The sequence below is a fragment of the Loxodonta africana genome, chromosome 21 (genome assembly GCF_030014295.1).
Source record: "Loxodonta africana isolate mLoxAfr1 chromosome 21, mLoxAfr1.hap2, whole genome shotgun sequence".
Taxonomy (NCBI): domain Eukaryota; kingdom Metazoa; phylum Chordata; class Mammalia; order Proboscidea; family Elephantidae; genus Loxodonta; species Loxodonta africana.
In genome coordinates, this window is record NC_087362.1 from 45218341 (window position 1) to 45237404 (window position 19064).

General features: G+C 39.4%; 1 protein-coding gene across 1 annotated transcript in view; it reads right to left on the reverse strand.

The window, feature by feature from the left end:
• The window catches only part of PHLPP2 (PH domain and leucine rich repeat protein phosphatase 2), a 97297-nt gene that overhangs the window by 7776 nt on the left and 70457 nt on the right, over positions 1–19064 (reverse strand). The window contains exons 14-18 of the mRNA XM_064273808.1: positions 17615–17777; positions 17247–17377; positions 16373–16483; positions 15228–15422; positions 13319–13550 (exon numbers count right to left, since the gene is read on the reverse strand). Of these exons, the coding sequence (XP_064129878.1) occupies positions 13319–13550; positions 15228–15422; positions 16373–16483; positions 17247–17377; positions 17615–17777 (832 nt within the window). The remainder of the gene's footprint in view (positions 1–13318; positions 13551–15227; positions 15423–16372; positions 16484–17246; positions 17378–17614; positions 17778–19064) is intronic.

The window sequence follows — 19064 nt, forward strand, 5'->3', positions numbered from 1 at the left end:
GGTTATTACATCAAATGGTTCAGAGGACTAAAGTTAGAACCAATTAAAATTAAGTGACTAAGAGGCACCGCCATCTCAAAGTTATTTGCTCTGACATGAAGCACAGGCCACGCATGTTCTTAAAAAGAGAAACATCTGTCAGAACAACATTAAGCACAACTGCCATTAACTCCCCATCCCTAAGATTCTCAGAGAGGCCAAGACTCAGAAAAATGATTTCTCATGAAATTCACAATTACAACTGAAAAAATTCAGAAAATATCAAATGGTTAAGAGGGTCTTTGTAGCTAAAGATTAAATAATCTCTAAGGTTATTTGGGGAAACCTGGTGGCATAGCAGTTAAGAGCTACGACTGCTGACCAAGAGCTCAGCAGTTAGAATTCGCCAGGTGCTCCTTGGAAACTCTATGGGGCAGTTCTATTCTGTCCTATAGGCTCGCTATGAGTTGGAATCGACTCGACGGCAGTGGTTTGGGTTAAGGTTATCTGCAGCCCTGTTGGTGCTGTGGTTAAGAGCTCAGCTGCTAACCAAAAGGTCGGCCGTTTGAATCTACCAGCTGCTCCTTGGAAACTCTATCGGGCAGTTCTACTCTGTCCTATAGGGTTGTTACGAGTTGGAATCAGCTCAAGAGCAAAAGGTTTTTTAAGGTTATTTGGCCTTAGAAATATGGACTACAGTACTGCATAATTTACCCACTCTATTTTTTTTATAAGGGCTGTACCAAGAACGAATAGCAGATCAAATAAGAACCCATGCAAATCTAAAGAGGAAAAGGAATGACTCTGGTTACAGACTGGGACTGTTCCCCTGCCAGATATTTTGTATTGATTTCTTTGTAAGATTAAATGAACAAAAGCTCTAAAATCAGCAATACATTTATTTCATAGCTGCTAAAAAAAAAAAAAAAATTTTTTTTTTTTTTATAAGTACATCTGGATCTCTCATATACTGGAATTGTCACAAACTCTAAACTTCACTGTCTGTATCTGTAAAAGGGGAATAAAAACACTTCTCTCATGGGGTTGGAGTCCCTCAGTGGTACAAACGGTTAAGTGCTTGACTACTAGCTGAAAGACTGGCCATTCAAACCCACTCAGAGGTGCTTTGGAAGAGAGCCTCAAGCACAGTTCTACTCTGACACACGTGAGGTCACCATCAGTCAGAATCAACTCAACAGCAACTAACAACAACTCATGGGGTTACTGTGAAAATTAAATAACATAACGAAAATACAGTGCTTGGTAAATAACAGGCACACAATAAATGTGGTTTAAACAACATTTATAAAAATAAAGCATCAAAGATACATGTAATTCATTTATCTATTTGTATCAGGATAGTGTTTTCTTCCTTTTGTCTGAGCTTAATTGTTAAGTCATTAAAAACGAAACCTGTTTTCATACTTGTATAGGACCCCCTAAGAAAAATCTAAACAGTATTATCTAAACTGTGGTAAAACACAGGAACAGTCAAAAAAATTATCTTTCATTTGCTTTGAATGAAAGAACTTCCTAAGACTAATGCCTCATATTTCCAGAATTCTAATATATCAATCATATTATGACGCTACTTCTTGGTTTTGTGCTTCCTTAGATGGAACCTAAGATGGGTACTCCTTACGCAGAATTTTGCCTGGCACAACTCAAAATGAGCTGCAAACATCCATTAATAATTGGAATGTGGAATGTGCGAAATATGAATCTAGAAAAATTGAAAATCATCAAAAATGAAAAGGAACGCATAAAGATCAATATCCTAGGCATTAGTGAGCTGAAATGGACTGGTACTGGCCATTTTGAATCAGACAACCATATTGTCTACTATGCCAGGAATGACAAATTGCAGAGGAACAGCGTCACATTCATCATCAAAAAGAACCTTTCAAGATCTATGCTGAAATACAACACTGTCAGTGACAGGATAGTATCCATATGCCTACAAGGAAGATCAGTTAATACGACTACTATTCAAAATCTATGCACCAACCAGTAAGGCCAAAGGTGAAAAAAGTTGAAGATTTTTACCAACTTCTGCAGTCTGAAATTAATCAAACACGCGATCAAGATGCATTGATAATTACTGATGATTGGAACGCAAAAATTGGAAACAAAGAAGAAGGATCTGTAGTTGGAAAATAAGACCTTGGTGATAGAAATGATGCTGGAGATCGCATGACAGAATTTTGCAAGACCAATGACTTCTTCATTGCAAATACCTCTTTACAACAACATGAATGACAACTATACACGTGGACCTTGCCAGATGGAATACATAAGAATCAAATCGACTACATCTGTGGAAAGAGTTGATGGAGAAGCTCAATATCAGAGCAAGGCCAGGCGCTGACTATGGAATACACCACCAATTGCTCACATGCAAATTCAAGTTGAAGGTGCAGAAGATTATTCTCAAGAACAGATCTGATGCACTGAACACTAATGACTGAAGACCAGACAAGTTATGGAATGACATCAAGGACATCATACATGAAGAAAGCAAGAGGTCATTAAAAAGACAGGAAAGAAACGACCAAAATGGACATCAGAAGAGACTGTGAAACTTGCTTTTGAATGAACAGTAGCTAAAGAGAATGAAAGAAATGGTGAAATAAAAAGAGCCAAACAGAAGATTTCAAAAGGCAGTTTGAGATGACAAAGTATTATAACGAAATGTGCAAAGACCTGGAATTAGAAAAGCAAAAGGGAAGAATACCCTTGGCATTTCTCAAGCTGAAAAAACTATAGAAAAAATTCAAACCCTGACTTGCAATACTGAAGGATTCTGTGGGGAAAATACCGAATGACGCAGGAAGCATCAAAATAAGATGGAAGGAATACACAGAGTCACTGTACCAAAAAGAATGGCTGACGTTCAACCATTTCAGGAGGTAGCAAATGATCAAGAACCGATGGTACTTGAAGGAAGAAGTCCAAGATGAACCGAAGACACTGGCAAAAAACAAGGCTCCAGGAATTGACAGAATACCAATTGAGATGTTTTAGCAAACAGATGCGAAGCTAGAGGTGCTCACTCGTTTATGCTGAGACATTTGAAAAACAGTTACCTGGCCAACCAACTGGAAGAGATCCATATTTGTGCCCATTCCAAAGAAAGGTAATCCAACAGAATGCAGAAATTACCAAACAATATCTTTAATATCACACACATGCAAAATTTTGCTGAAGATCATTCAAAAACAGTTGCAGCAGTACATCGACAGGGAAATGCCAGAAAGTCAAGCTGGATTCAGAAGAGGACATGGAACAAGGGATATCATTGCTGATGTCAGATGGATCTTGACTAAAAGCAGAGAATACCAGAAAGATATTTACCTGTGTGTTACTAACAGTGCAAAGGCATTTGACTGTGTGAATCATAACAAATTATGGATGATATTGCAAAGCATGGTAATTCCAGAACACTTAGTTGTGTTCATGAAGAACCTGTACAGACACCAAGATACAGTCTTCCAAACAAAACAAGGGGATGCTGTGTGGTTAAAAGTGAGGAAAGGTGTGCATCAGCGTTCTATCCTTTTACCATACTTAATCTATATGCTGAGAAAATAATCTGAGAAGCTGCCTACATGAAGAAGAACACAGCATCAGGATTGGAGAAGGACTCATTAATAATCTGCAATATGCAAATGACACAACCTTGCTTGCTGAAAATGAAGAGGACTTGAAGCACTTACTGATGAAGATCAAAGACTAGGGCCTGCATTACAGACTGTACCTCAACATAAAGAAAACAAAAATCCTCACAACTGGACCAATAAGCAACATCATATAAACAGTAAAGATTGAAGTTGTCAAGGATTTCATTTTACTGAGATCCACGATCAACACCCATGGAAGTAGCAGTCAAGAAAACAAATGAGGAGCAGGGGCAGGATGGCTAACTAGTCAGAAGCTTCAGCTGAACCCTCTTGCAACAAAGACCTGAAAAAAACAAGTGAATCGATTACGTATATGACAATCTACAAACCCTGAGCATCAAACACAGAACTAAGGAATCGATCTGAGTGACGGGAGCGAGAGACAGTACAGAAGCAGCGACGAGCTGCCAAGCCCACGCCGTGCCTCAGCTGATTCCTTAGCGCCATTCTTTAGCAAGAATGCAGCAGGGCTAATGGTAGCTTTCTAAGACATGGCAGATTCAGCAAAATAAGGCAAGCAAAGTGGTGCACCACTGACCCTGTGGCGTGTCTACAGCGTGGCTGGCTGCGGAGTTCAGGAAGCAGCTACTTCATTGAAAAAAGGCAAACGAAGTGCAGGCACCCCGATCCCCTGGTATGACGGTCCCGAGTCTTACTGTGGGGTTTAGGACAAAGATGCTTCAGCTAAAGAAGGCAAGTGCAGGATGTAGCCCAAACCCCCCAGGGAAATCTCGGTGGGGACCCAGCCAGAGCACACAGGCTACACACACCTCTGGAATCTGAGATGAAAGAGCACTCTCAACACAGAATAAGTGATTTTGTCTAACTTATAGCATGAATCTAATAGCTCCTTCTTCTGAAAGGACTTCCTCCTATCTATCTGATCCCTCCCCCCTCTTCCCCAACTGGCATCATCAGCAGGTGAATCCCTGGGCCTGAGACAGAACGTGCTGTGTCCTCTCTGACCCATTCTCCTGGACTGGGAGAAGGAGAAAATTAACAAACGGGGGAAAAATACTTTTCCACCTCCCCTAAACTGGAAGCTCAGAGCAGAAGCGGCTCCAATCCAGGCATAAGCAATCCACAGGCTTTAGCTTTCACCCCTTCATGGAACCAGGTGGCTATTATTATGCAAGGGCAAATCTGTTAGAGGTCTGACTGTAATTGTTTCAGCAGTGTGGTGAAGAGACAGGTTTTGGAGGCCTGATACCGCTCTGCCTGTTGAACAGAGCCCTCACCTACCCACAACAGGGGCCTGAGGGCTGAGGCTCCATCCACACCACCAAGCCGCCCACGAAAGGGGTCTGAGGATAGTGGTGCCTACCAGTCTTTACAGGTATAAGCATTGGGTGTCTAAGGTACAGCTACAGAACCCACCCACCAGAGCACTCTGGAGAACAGAAACAGTCCTTCCCCACTGACACTTGGGGGAAGGCTGTCAGCACCCTGCCCTTCTCAGACTGTGACCCCCAGCCACTACCAGAAACCAGCGCATACAACCATTACCACTACTCTTCAAAGATAGTAGGTGAGAGCCTACATGACACAATAGGTAAGTGACTATCAGGACACCTGAGCTGAATCTATACAAGAATAGTGAATGGACTCATAGGCTCATACACCTGGTAACAGCTGTAACCATCTGGTAACAGGGCATTAGTGCTTTAAAAGCTCCAATAATCAAGTTAGTGCACTCTAGTACCTATTTGGGTACACTGAAACAAAACAAAGCAAGAAGATAGGACACAGTGAGCAAACATAAAATAATTTACTACAATAACTTATAGATGGCTCAGAGACAGCAGTCAATATCAAATGACATAAAGAAGCAGACCATGATTGCTTCAACGAACTCCCAAAACAGAAAATCAAGGACTCTCCCAGATAAAGATGTACTCTTGGAATTGCCAGATGCAGAATACAAAAGATTAATATACAGAACGCTTTAAGACGTCAGGAATGAGATCAGGCAGTATACAGAAAAAAGCCAAGGAATACACAGATAAAGCAGTTGAAGAAATTAAAAAGATTATTCAAGAACATAATGAAATATTTAATAAGCTGCAAGAATCCATAGACAGCATTCAGAAATTCAAAAGATTAACAATAAAATTACATAATTAGACAACTCAATAGGAAGTTAGAGGAGCAGAATTGAGGAACTGGAATGCAGAATTCAGGAGATGGAGGATAAGGCACTTGGCAACAATATATTTGAGAAAAATCAGATAAAAGAATTAAAAAAAGAAGAAGAAACCCTAAGAATCATGTGGGATTCTATCAAGAAGAAAAACTTGCAAGTGATTGGAATACCAGAACAGGGAAGGATAACAGAAAATACAGAGACAATAGTTGAAGATTTGCTGGCAGAAAACTTCCCTGACATTGTGAAAGATGTTCATTGAACCCCATACAAGATAGATCCCAAAAGAAAGTCACCAAGACATATTATCATCAAACTTGCCAAAACCAAAGACAAAGAGAAAATTTTAAGAGCAGCCAGGGATAAGTGAAAAGTCACCTACAAAGGAAAATCAATAACAATAAGTTTGGACTACTCGGCAGAAACCATGCAGGCAAGAAGGCAATGGTATGACATATATATAGAGAGCACTGAAGGAGAAAAACTGCCAGCCAAGAATCACATATCCAGCAAAACTGTCCCTCAAATATGAAGGTAAATTAAGTCATTTACAGATAAATACATGCTTAGGGTATTTGGAAAAACCAAACCAAAACTACAAAAAATGCTAAAGGGAAATCTCTGGTTACAAAATCAATAATATCAGATATCTACACAACACTAGGACGCAGAACACAGCATCCAGATGTCAACTCAGACAGAGAAATTACAAAAATGAGATTGAAAAAAAAAAGCTCAAAACAGGAAATCAATGATGTCATCATGTAAAAGATGACAATAATCAATAAAGAAGGACTAAATAAAGTAGGCATAGATCTTCTGTATGGAGAGGAAATCAAGGTGCTATGAGGAGGTACAAGTTAGGTTTATACTTAGAAAAATAGGGGTAAATATTGAGATAACCACAAAGAAGGTTAACAATCCCAGCTTCAAAATAAAAACCAAGATAAATACAAAGACTCAGCAAAAACAAATTCAACTACAATGAAAAAGAGGAACACACAATTTACAAAGAAAAACTCAGCTCAAAAAAGTAAGCGGAAAAATGAAACTGTCAACAACACACAAAAAAAGGCATCAAAATGACGGCACTACACTCATAACTATCCATAATTATGCTGAATATCAATGGGCTAAATGCACCAATAAAGAGACAGAGAGTTGCAGAATGGATAAAAAAAACATGATCCAACTATATGCTGCCTACAAGAGACACACCTTAGACTTACAGACACAAACAAACTAAAACTCAAAGGATGGAAAAAAATACATCAAGCAAACAACAATCAAAAAAGAGCAGGAGTGGCAATATTAATTTCTGACAAAATAGACTTTAAAGTTAAATCCACCACAAAGGATAAGGAAGGACACTATATAATGATTAAAGAGACCATTTACGAGGAAGATATAACCATATTAAATATTTATACACCCAATGACAGGGCTGCAAGATACATAAAACAAACTCTAACGGCACCGAAAAGTGCGATAGCTCCACAGTTATAGTAGAAGACATCAACACACCACATTTGGTGAAGGACAGGACATCCAGCAAGAAGCTCAATAAAGACGCGGAAGATCTAAATGTCACAATCAACCAACTTGACCTCATAGACATACAGAATACTCCACCCAACAGCTGCAAAGTATACTTTCTTTTCTAGTGCACATGGAACATTCTCTAGAATAGACCACATATTAGGTCATAAAGCAAGCCTTTGCAGAATCCAAAACATAGAAATATTACAAAGCTTCTTCTCTGACCATAAGGCCATAAAAGTAGAAATCAACAACAGAATAAGCAGGGAAAAGAAATCAAACACTTGGAAACTGAACAATACCCCGCTCAAAAAAGACTTGTTTATAGAAGACATTAAGGATGGAATAAAGAAATTCATAGAATCCAATGAGAATGAAACACTTCCTATCAGAACCTTTGGGACACAGCAAAAGCACTGTTCAGAGGTCAATTTATATCAATAAATGCACACATACAAAAAGAAGAAAGGGCCAAAATCAAAGAACTATCCCTACAACTTGAACAAATAGAAACAGAACAACAAAAGAAACCCTCGGGCACCAGAAGAAAGCAAATAATAAAAATAAGAGCAGAATTAAATGAATTAGAGAACAGGAAAAAACTGAAAGAATTTAGAAGACCAAAAGCTGGCTCTCTGAAAAAATTTAAAAAATTGATAAACCACTGGCCAGGCTGACAAAAGAAAAACAGGATAGGAAGCAAATAGCCCGAAGAAGAAATGATACGGGTGGTATCACACAGACCCAACTGAAATTAAAGGAATCATATCGTATTACTATGAAAAACTGTACTCTAACAAATTTGAAAACCTAGAAGAAATGGATGAATTCCTAGAAACACACTACCTACCTAAACTAACACAATCAGAGGTAGAACAACTAAATAGACCCATAACCAAAGAAGAGATTGAAAGGGGAATCAAAAACTCCCAACAAAAAAGAGCCTTGACCCTGATGGCTTCATTACACAGTTCTACCAAACTTTCAGAAGAGTTAACACCAGCACTACTGAAGGTATTTCAGAGGACAGAAAAGGATGGAATATTCCCAAACTCAGTCATTGAAGCCAGCATATCCCTGATACCAAAACCAGATAAAGACATCACAAAAAAAGAAAATTACACACCTATAACCCTCATGAACCTAGATGTAAAAATCCTCAACAAAATTCTAGCCAATAGAACTCAACAACACATCAAAAAAATAATTCACCATGACCAAGAGGGATTTATACCAGGTATGCAGGGATGGTTCAACATTAGGAAAACAATTTATGTAATCCATCAGATAAATAAAACAAAAGACAAGAATCACATGATTTTATCAATTGATGCAGAAAAGGCATTTGACAAAGCTCGACACCCATTCATGATAAAAACTCTCAGCAAAAGAGGAATAGAAGGAAAATTCCTCAACTTAATAAAAGGCACTTATACAAAGCCAACAGCCAACATCATCCTAAATAGAGAGAGTCTAAAAGCATTCCCAGTGAGAACGGGAAGCAGACAAGGATGCTCTTTATCACCACTCTTACTCAACATTGTGTTGGAGGTCCTAGCCAGAGCAATTAGGCTAGATAGAAAAATAAACGGCATCCAGATTGGCAAGGAAGAAGTAAAAGTATCTCTATTTGCAGATGACATGATCTTATACACAGAAAGCCCTGAAGAATCCTCAAGGAAGCTACTGGAAACTAATAGAAGAGCTCAGCAGAGAATCAGGATACAAGATAAGCACACAAAAATCAGTTGGAATCCCCCACACCAACAAAAAGAACATCGGGGAGGAAATCAACAAATCAATACTATTTACAGTAGCCCCCAAGAAGATAAAATATTTAGAAATAAATCTTACCAGAGATGTAAAAGACCTATACGAAGAAAACTATAAGACACTACTGCAAGAGACAAAAGAGGCCTACATAAATGGAAAAACATACCTTGCTCATGGATAGGAAGACTCAACATTGTAAAAATGTCTATTCTACCAAAACCCATCTATAGATACAATGCAATTCTGATCCAAATTCCAACGACAGTTTTTAACAAGATGGAGAAATAAATGACTAACTTCATATGGAAGGGCAAGAGACCTTGGATAAATAAAACGTTACTGAAAAAGAAGAATAAATCGAGAGGCCTCACTCCACCTGATTTTAGAACCTATTATACTGCCATAGTAGTCAAAACAGCCTGCTACTGGTACAACAACAGATACATAGACAAACGGAACAGAATTGAGAATCCAGACATAAATCCATCCACATATAAGCAGCTGATATTTGACAGAGGCCCAAAGACAGTTAATTGGGGAAAAGACAGTCTTTTTAACAAACGGTGCTGGCATAACTGGATATCCATCTGCAAAAATATGAAACAAGACCCATACCTCACACCATGCACTTAAACGAACTCAAAATGGATCAAAGACCTAAACATAAAATCTAAAATGATAAAGACCTTGGAATAAAAAAATAGTGACAATGCTAGGAGTCCTCACACATGGCGTAACAGTATACAAAACATTGCTAACAATGCAGATGAGAAACCAGATAACAGTGAGCTCCTAAAAATCAAACACCTATGCTCATCCAAAGACTTCACCAAAAGAGTAAAAAGACTACCTACAGACTGGGAAAAAGTTTTTAGCTATGACATTTCCGATTGGCTCCTGATTTCTAAAATCTATACGATAGTGCAAAAACTCAACTACAAAAAGACAAATAACCCAATTAAAAAATGGGCAAAGGATATGAACAGGCACTTCACTAAAGAAGACATTCAGGCTGCTAACAAATACATGAGGAAATACTCCCAATCATTAGCCATTACAGAAATACGAATCAAAACTACACTGAGATTCCATCTCTCCAACAAGGCTGGCACTAATCAAAGAACACAAAGTAATAAATGCTGGAAAGGTTGTGGAGAGACTGGAACACTTAGACACTGCTGGTGGGAATGTAAAATTGTACAACCATTTTGGAAATCAATTTGGCACTTCCTTAAAAAGCTAGAAATAGAACTACCATGCAATCCAGCAATCCCACGTCTCGGAATATATCCTAGAGAAATAAGAGCCTTTACACAAACAGATATATGCATACACATGTTCACTGCAGTGCTGTTTACAACAGCAAAAAGATGGAAGCAACCAAGGTGCCCATCAACGGATCAATGGATAAATTATGGCATATTCACACAATGGAATACTACGCATCGATAAAGAACGATGAATCCATGAAACATTTCATAACATGGAGAAATCTGGAAGACAGTATGCTGAGTGAAATTAGTCAGTTGCAAAAGGACAAACATTGTATAAGATCACTATTATAAGAACTGGACAAATAGTTTAAACAGAGAAGAAAATATCCTTTGATGGTTATGAGAGGGGGAAAGAGGGAGGGAGGGAGAGGGGTTTTCACTGATTAGATGGTAGATAAGTTTTATTTTAGGTGAAGGGAAAGACAACACACAATACAGGAGAGGTCAACAAAACTGGACTAAACCAATAGCAAAGAAGTTTCCAGAATAAACCGAATGCTCTGAAGGCCAGCGAAGCTGGGGCTGGGGTTTGGGGACCATGGCTTCAGGGGACATCTAAGGCAATTGGCAAAATAAAATCTATTAACAAAACATTCTGCATCCCACTTTCGAGAGCGGCATCTGGGGTCTTAAACACTAGCGCAAGCGGTCATCTAAGATGTATCAATTGGTCTCAACCCACCTGGAGCAAGGAAGAATGAAGAATACCAAAGACACAAGGTGACTATGAGCCTTTGAGACAGAAAGGACCATATTACCAGAGACTACATCAGCCTGAGACCAGAAGAACTAGATGGTGCCCGGCCACAACCGATGACAGCCCTGACAGGCAACACAATAGAGAAACCCTGAGGAAGCAGGAGAGTAGTGGGATGCAGACCCCAAATTCTCGTAAAAAGACCAGACTTAATGATCAGACTGGGACTAGAAGGACCCCAGAGGTCATGGTCCCCAGACCTTCTGTTTGCCCAATACAGGAACCATTTCCGGGGCCAACTCTTCAGACAGGGATTGGACTGGAATGGAATATGGGATGGAAAATGTTACTGGTGAAGAACAAGCTTCTTGGATCAAGTAGACACACGAGACTGTGTTGGCATCTCTTGTCTGGAGGGGAGATGAGAGGGCAGAGGGAGCCAGAAGCTGCCCGAATGGATATGAGCAGGGAGAGTGGAGGGAAAGAATGTGCTGTCTCATTGAAAAAAACAAAAAAAGAGGGGAGAGCAATTAGGAGTATACAGCAAGGGGTGTGTAAATTTTTGTATGAGAAACTGACTTGATTTGTAAACTTTCACTTAAAGCGCAATAAAAATTGATTAAAAAAAAAAAGAAATCAAACAACATACCGCATTGGGCAAATCTGCTGCAGAAGACCTCTTCAATTGTTAATAAGCAAAGATGCTATTTGAAGGATTAAGGAGTACCTGATCCAAGCCATGGTATTCTCAATCACTTTATATGCATGTAAAAGCTGGACAGTGAATAAGGAAGGCCAGAGAAAAATTGACGCCTTTGAATTATGCTGTTGGTGATGAATACTGATTATACCATGGGCTGCCAGAAGAACAAACAAATCTGTCTTGGAAGAAGTACAGCCAGGATGCTCCTTAGAAGCAAAGGTGGCGAAGCTTCGTCTCACGTACTTTGGACATGTTATCAGGAAGGTCCAGTCCCTGGTGAAGGATGTCATGCTTGGTAAAGTAGAGGGTCAGTGAAAAAGAGGAAGACCCTTAACGAGATGGACTGATACAGTGGCTGCAACAATGGGCTCAAACATAATGATTGAGAGGATGGCACAAGACCTGGCAGTATTTCGTTCTGTTGAACACAGATAGGATCACTATGAGTTGAAGCTGATTTGACAGCACTTCACAACACAACGGGTACTCCTTTTACAGAATTCTGCTTTGAAGTGAAGTGTTCACATGTAATTGCTAACATCTCTTTGAAAGCAAAAATGTTATGCTGAGTTCTTAAAAAGGAAGAAAGGTATGAAATATTGAGACACCAATGTTTCATTATAAAAACCAAATACCAGTGCATACTAAGCCATACACAGTATAAGCAGAAAAAATATTTTGACACTGCATTTGATAGTGGGATGTCAAACTATAAAACTCTCTTCTCTTCTGTTTCTAATAACAAACCAGATGAGCTGGAAATTAACTAAGGGGATGTTTACATTCATTTTATACGCTACTTACGCATTTAAAAAATTACAAACTAGGATTTTGTTGTTCATTTCTAAATAATTTTGCCATATCTATATGCTAGTCATTAACTGATTCCCGGGAGTTCCTTGGTGACACAAACAGTTAAGCACTTGAATACTAGCAGAACAGCTGGCAGGTCAAACCCACCCAGAGACGGCTCAGAAGACAGCCCTGACAATCTGCTTCTGAAAGGTCACAGCCTTGAAAACTCTACGGAGCAGTTCTACTCTGACACATGGGATCACCGTGTTGAAATCGACTTGACAGCAACTAACAACTGATCCTTAATATTTTCTTCCAGTGCTACTGCTAAAACCATCTGAACTCAACATTTCTCTGAATTAGAGACAATTTACAAGGCACCACTGGAAATGTCAAGTTTTTTTCTTGCTACCACTCAGAGAGGTATGATGGTACAGCAGCTACCAAAAAAAAAAAAAAAAAAAACCCCGTTGCTGTTAAGTCGATTCTGATTCATAGAGACCCTAAAGGACAGAGTAGAGCTGCCCCATAGGGTTTCCAAGGAGCATGTGGTGGATTTCAACTGCCAACCTTTTGGTTAGCAGCTAAGCTCTTAACCACCGTGTCACGAGGGCTCTGGTACAGCAGCTAACTCTAAACTGAGTCAAGGAAGAAACCGGACCTTCACTGCCTCTATGCAAGACAACATTCACTATATTTGGGGGGTACAAGTGACTGGTAGAGAACAAGATGCACCTCTGTTATGATGGCTTTTTGGTCCTTAACTCTTTGTGCCTCCTCTGGGTCCTGTTCTAGGCTGAAGACTTTAGAGAGGGACACTGGTTTCCCACTTCGGCACAGGACTGCTTGGCAGGTACCAACGTTGGCCACAGTCAAGCTAAAACTACTTGTTGGATCAGCAGTGTCAGGTCGGACGTAACACAGGAGAGCAGAGGAGCCCAGCTTCTGGCCAGCCATTCCTAATTTTCTGTTTAGAAAGAAAAGAAAATGAAGACATAGTAGCTAGAAGAAAGTGGGATGTGCTTTAAATATCAGTCTAGAAAAAAACATCTATGGTGGTCCTCCAGAAAGATGGAGTTAAGAGGTTTCCTAGTTTTTCTGCCATTTGATTATGAACCATCCTTATCCTTACCACCTGAAGGCAGTCTCTTGCTGTGGGTGATGGCTGGTGAAGAGAATTTTGCCTTCCATTCTTAGCTGACCGCATAAATAAGTTTTCAAAAAGGGTGGGGATCAGGGAGGGACAATGAAGGCGCATCTTTCTCTATTGCTTCTGCTTGTATCTGATCATAGACTATAATTACCTCATTTAGTGGTTCTCAATATTTAACACATCAGAATCATCTGTACAGCTCATTAAAACACAGATTGCTCAGTCCCACACCCAGAGTTTCTGATTAAGTAGTTAAGGGGCTGGCCCAATAATCTGCACTTCTAACATGTTTCCAGGAGGTGCTAAGGCCTCTGGTCCTGAGACAGTACTTTGAGAACCACACTTAGGTTGTAAGCTCCTTGAGGGAAGACCATAATTCTCCTTGTATTTATACAGCGTCCATTCCCCAGCACTTAGTACACATAGAGTAGATGCTATCAGAGGATCTGGTTTCAAATCCCAGCTCTGCTATTTACTGGTTTTAGACCTTTAGGCAAATTATTTGATTTCTGTAATAAAATACCCACCTTCTAGACTTGTTTCGAAAATTAAAGATACAGTATGAAAAACTGGAAACCATGGTGGCATAGTGGTTAAGAGCTACGGCTGCTCACCAAAAGGTCGGCAGTTCGAATCCACCAGGTGCTCCTTAGAAACTCTATGAGGCAGTTCTACTCTGTCCTATAGGGTTGCTATGAGTCAGAATCAACTCGATAGCAGTGGATTTTTATGGAAAAGATGCTTGGTACAGTGTGTGACTCTTGAGAAGTGCTTAACTGAATTCTCTTTCCCAAACCATTTACTTTACACCAAGTGCTTAGCTCAATTCTACTACTGAAAAAAAGACTCCTTTCCCAAAGTCATCATAACTGTCCAGGTTCCTTAATGTTATAATGACAGTGAAAACCACTTCAAGTTCCAAGTTGTTCTGTTTCAACCTTTATTATCCAACCGTATAAATTCTCAGTTGTGGGTATCCTTTACACAGCCCAACTGATGTGCAAGATGCTCCATTAGCTTCAAAGACTTTTTCGATAATTTGGTTATATAGGGCTTTTGGCCTTACGTACTTCATACTTTAATGAAATTAGCTGGGTAAACTCTCAATAAGAAGTATTCAAAACACATGAATCTGATGAGTGTTTATTAAATTCTCCTAGGTCACTGCCCTGGGATCTTATGAAAGCTTAGGACTTGCCTTCCCCCAAATGTACAAAAACGTACACACACACCACCCTTTGTTTGTAATTTCTGGGCTTTCCAGATCATCAAGGGCCTTTGGGATGGACAGAGAAAACAGATGGCTCTGCAAGCTCTTTAAGGAGCCAAAGTCCTGACGTTCTGTGCTTACAGATAGAGAACAATCATGAAAAAAGACACAAGATCTCTCTTTGGTCCTATGTCCATAATTTAGACACTAACCTTTTGGTTTAAAGAGATTTACTTTCCCAAAGTAGAATAAGTTAGGGATTATTCAACCCACCTGCTTACCTGTGAGATACCAAGAAGGTGTTAGTCATGAAAACTGTGTCATTTGTTGACTGCTGTACCTCTTCCAAAAGCACATCTGCCATTGTACACTGCAGTAGGCGAGGGAGCTCCTCATTTCGGTCCCCATCAAACATGCCATATGCAGCTCCCACCCCCTCTGCAAAGTTATCCACAGCTAGGGCAGATATACATAGCCTATAACAGACAGATGAGAAAGGTAAACGTTAAAGAAAGTTATTGTTAAAGGATTATTCTTCAGAGAGCCTTCTTTAAAAAACTTAGTATTAACTAGGGGGGGAGAAGAACAATAGTAAATCCTAGTCTATACATGAAAACAGTCTCTAGATAATAAGGCAGCATCTGAAAGTAGACATCATCTCTTTTAGTACTGATTACGGACTTGTCAATATAGGAGCCCTGGTGGCACAATGGTTAGGCACTAACCAAAGCTGCTAACCAAAAAGTCAGCGTTTTGAACCCAACCAGCAGCTCCGTTGGAGAAAAGACCTGGCAATCTGTTCCTGTAAAGATCACAGCCTAAAAAACCTACAGCACAGGTCTACTCTGTCATATAGGGTCGCTGAGTCAGAGTTGACTACATGGCAGCAAATGACGACAACATTGTCAATATTCTTCAGCCAAAGATTACCAGGATCACACTGTAGTTGAACAGCAGGCTTTATTACTCATTGCAGCAAGAAGAACCATGGAGCATATACGTAAGAGGGTACTGGGAAGAATCTATTACAGGGTTTGGGCTTTTGTTGGGTAATTTTGGAAATGGGAAATTGTATTATATTGAGTACTGTCAGAGAATGGAGACCATTCTATGATTGGTTATCTCAGTAAATCTTATGTATAGGGAAGAGATTAGTGGGAGGAGGATAAAGCTATAATTGGTAAAGTAGTAGCAGTCATCCACTTCAGCCAAGAGAAGGGGTGTTTGGTATTTTATGGGCTGCACATTGATCTGGTTTTTGTCTCACTTTATCATGGTTTAGAGGGATCTTCTCTGATGCTGATGTTCTTTGATTTGTTTATGTCCAACAAATGAACTGCATGGCCTAGCTGTGAGCAGAAGACTGGCTCCTAGATGTCACGGGCTGCCTTTTTTCTTTCTCAGTATCCATAACAAACATACTCACTTATTTCTCTGTCCTGCCATCTCAGCCAGTCCATGGCTCCAGAAAGTTGATGTGACTGAAGAATCAGTGGTTGGCAAAGGTTTCTGATCAATTTTCAGAGTTGTGATATGGCTGTGGGAGGTAGAGGAAAGGAAGGTTAAACCGTGTACTCGTCTGCATTCATAAGGTTTTCACTGGCTAATTCCAGAACACTTAATTGTGCTTATGAAGAACCTGTACATAGATCAAGAGGCAGCTGTTCAGACAGAACAAGGGGATATACAGGGTCGTTATGAGTTGGAACTGACTTGATGGCACTTAACAACAACATAACAACTCGTCTGTATTTTACAAAACTACCCCAACAATAATATATGTTTTATAAAATAATCTGTTGACAGACTAAACTAAGATTCATTTCCAGATAGACTGAATGAAAGTGGTGTTGAACCACTAGCCAAGGAGGAGGAGAGAGAAAGGAAAGGAGTAGGCAGAAGAAATAGGGGCCAAATATCATTACAACTACTGCCATTTACTTCAATGGAAACTAAGCACAACAAGATTTTTAAGTTTCAGCCAACTGTCTAAGTTTTTTGATATAATGAAGTTTTGGTATGATGAATGAACTTGCATTGTCTCTTAGAAATAATGTGATAACTAAAATATCTATGCTGCTATGTAAAAGTATTCAGTATGTGGCTCAAGTCCTAAAATAAATGGTCTGACTAGTGGATAGAACATTCACACATAATTGAACCAAAGGAGAGACAGGGGCTCTATGCCTCATTCACTCTATTTCTTTAATTAATCAAGATCTCCACCATGCTTAAGAAGACCCACACCCAGCAAGTGGGACTAAGAGCCCATGTGAATTCAATTTCAGAATTTTTCCTACCTAAATATGTCCAGGGTCTTGTGTTCTAGAACCAGATTTGTATTTCCAGTCAGATCAAGGTCTTGTAATGTAGTAGGCAAAGCCTCTGGAATCAGGATTTCTGTCAAGTCATTGCAACTTAGGTCTACAAACTGAGAAGGAAAATGGAGAAATTGAAACAAAATACATCATAGAGAGTTAATTCTTTACTCCCGAACACTCAATCTCCAACTATCTCCTCAAAGGGGAACTTAGTTTCTTCCCGGTAGTCATTTAAGGATCTTGTGGTCCCAAACTGCCACTTTCTTCTCCCTTATAAGAAGAGAACAGTCGTATTCACACTCCTGCCATATCCCCCATAAGGACATCATTCCAGCACACAAATGTACCTGGATCTGAGGCAACTGCAGTATTTCTGGGAAAATGCTGATGTTGTTGGAGTGTGCAACAAGGGTGTGCAGCCTTTTGCAGTTTGCTATAGTCGTGGGAATGGTTTTTAGCTTGTTGCCACTTAGGTTCAATTCTTCCAATTGCTCCAATTTATTGAGTTTGCTGAAAAGGAATCACCAAAATACCATACTGCACCAAAAATGAGCAGCTGCCGAGCAAGTGTTATTTTACAACAGTGTTTCCATGTCATTAAATACTTTTCTACAGTATCATCTTAAATGTCGGGATCAGCCTTTCTCAACCTGGGTTCCATGAGAGAATTATGTAAGCCATATGAAGAATAATTTGAGTGATTTTTCTCTCAATTCTTCCAAGGACAGTACCTAGCCAAGCCAGTTGCCACTGAGGTGATTCTGACAGTACCTAGCTAGTATCATTTGAAATGCACAACACATTTAATCTATTATATACTCATTACATACAACGGACATCTTAGGGTATTAGAGCTTAATTTTTTCAAGGAACCCTGTTTGAGAAGTACGGGTGTGGAGAGAGTTCACCATAATGATGTTTCATAATTTATTTAATCAATTCCAAATTGCGTGATAATATTCAGGTTGTCTCTAATCTTCTGATTTTACAACAAATGCTACAATAAATATCTTTTATTCATGGCACTAAAGTGTGAGTATATCTGTAGGATAAGTCCTACTACATTGTTGCTACATTGTACCTATGGCAAACAAAAAGATAAATCTAACAATTAGCACTAACTCAGCGAATGTTAGCTCTCCTAGAAGATACCTGTGGATAGTATTACCATTCTAATCTCCCTCCAGAACCTTCAGAGCTAGAGTTGCTTCCATCCTTCTAACTTTTTTGTTCCTGCCTAGTGGAAATATTTTTCATCCTTCTTTACTGTTCTACCTCCTCTCTCTTTAGTCTTAGCCTGTCTTATGGATAACCATTTCAATCTTTTCTTCCTTTACTCTAGTAATTGCTATGTTTCTAATACTGGCTTTTGACTCCATGAATAATCTTTTAACATTTTTTAATTGAGCCAGATTCTGGGTAGTCACTTTCAAATATATTTCCCTTTTAATACGAACCTCAGTAGATTTTATCTCCATTTTCAAGACACAGAGAGATTAAAATGATATAGCTAATAAATGACAGAGCCATGATTCCAACCCAGGTCTTCTGATTCCAAATCTCATGCTTTTTCATTGACACCATTCCTTCCTGCAATCTAGAAATTCAGTTCCCCCATCGCAGTCTTGCTGAGTGACCAGAACTATGCTAGGTTCTGAAAACAGTCCAAAAGAAACAGAAGAGTTTGACTGTACCTGTGCACTTACAACACCACTCAGGAGATAACCTGACCATGGATTTAATTACTCAGCTCGGCTGCTAATCGAAAGCTCATGGTTCAAACCCACCAGCCGCTCT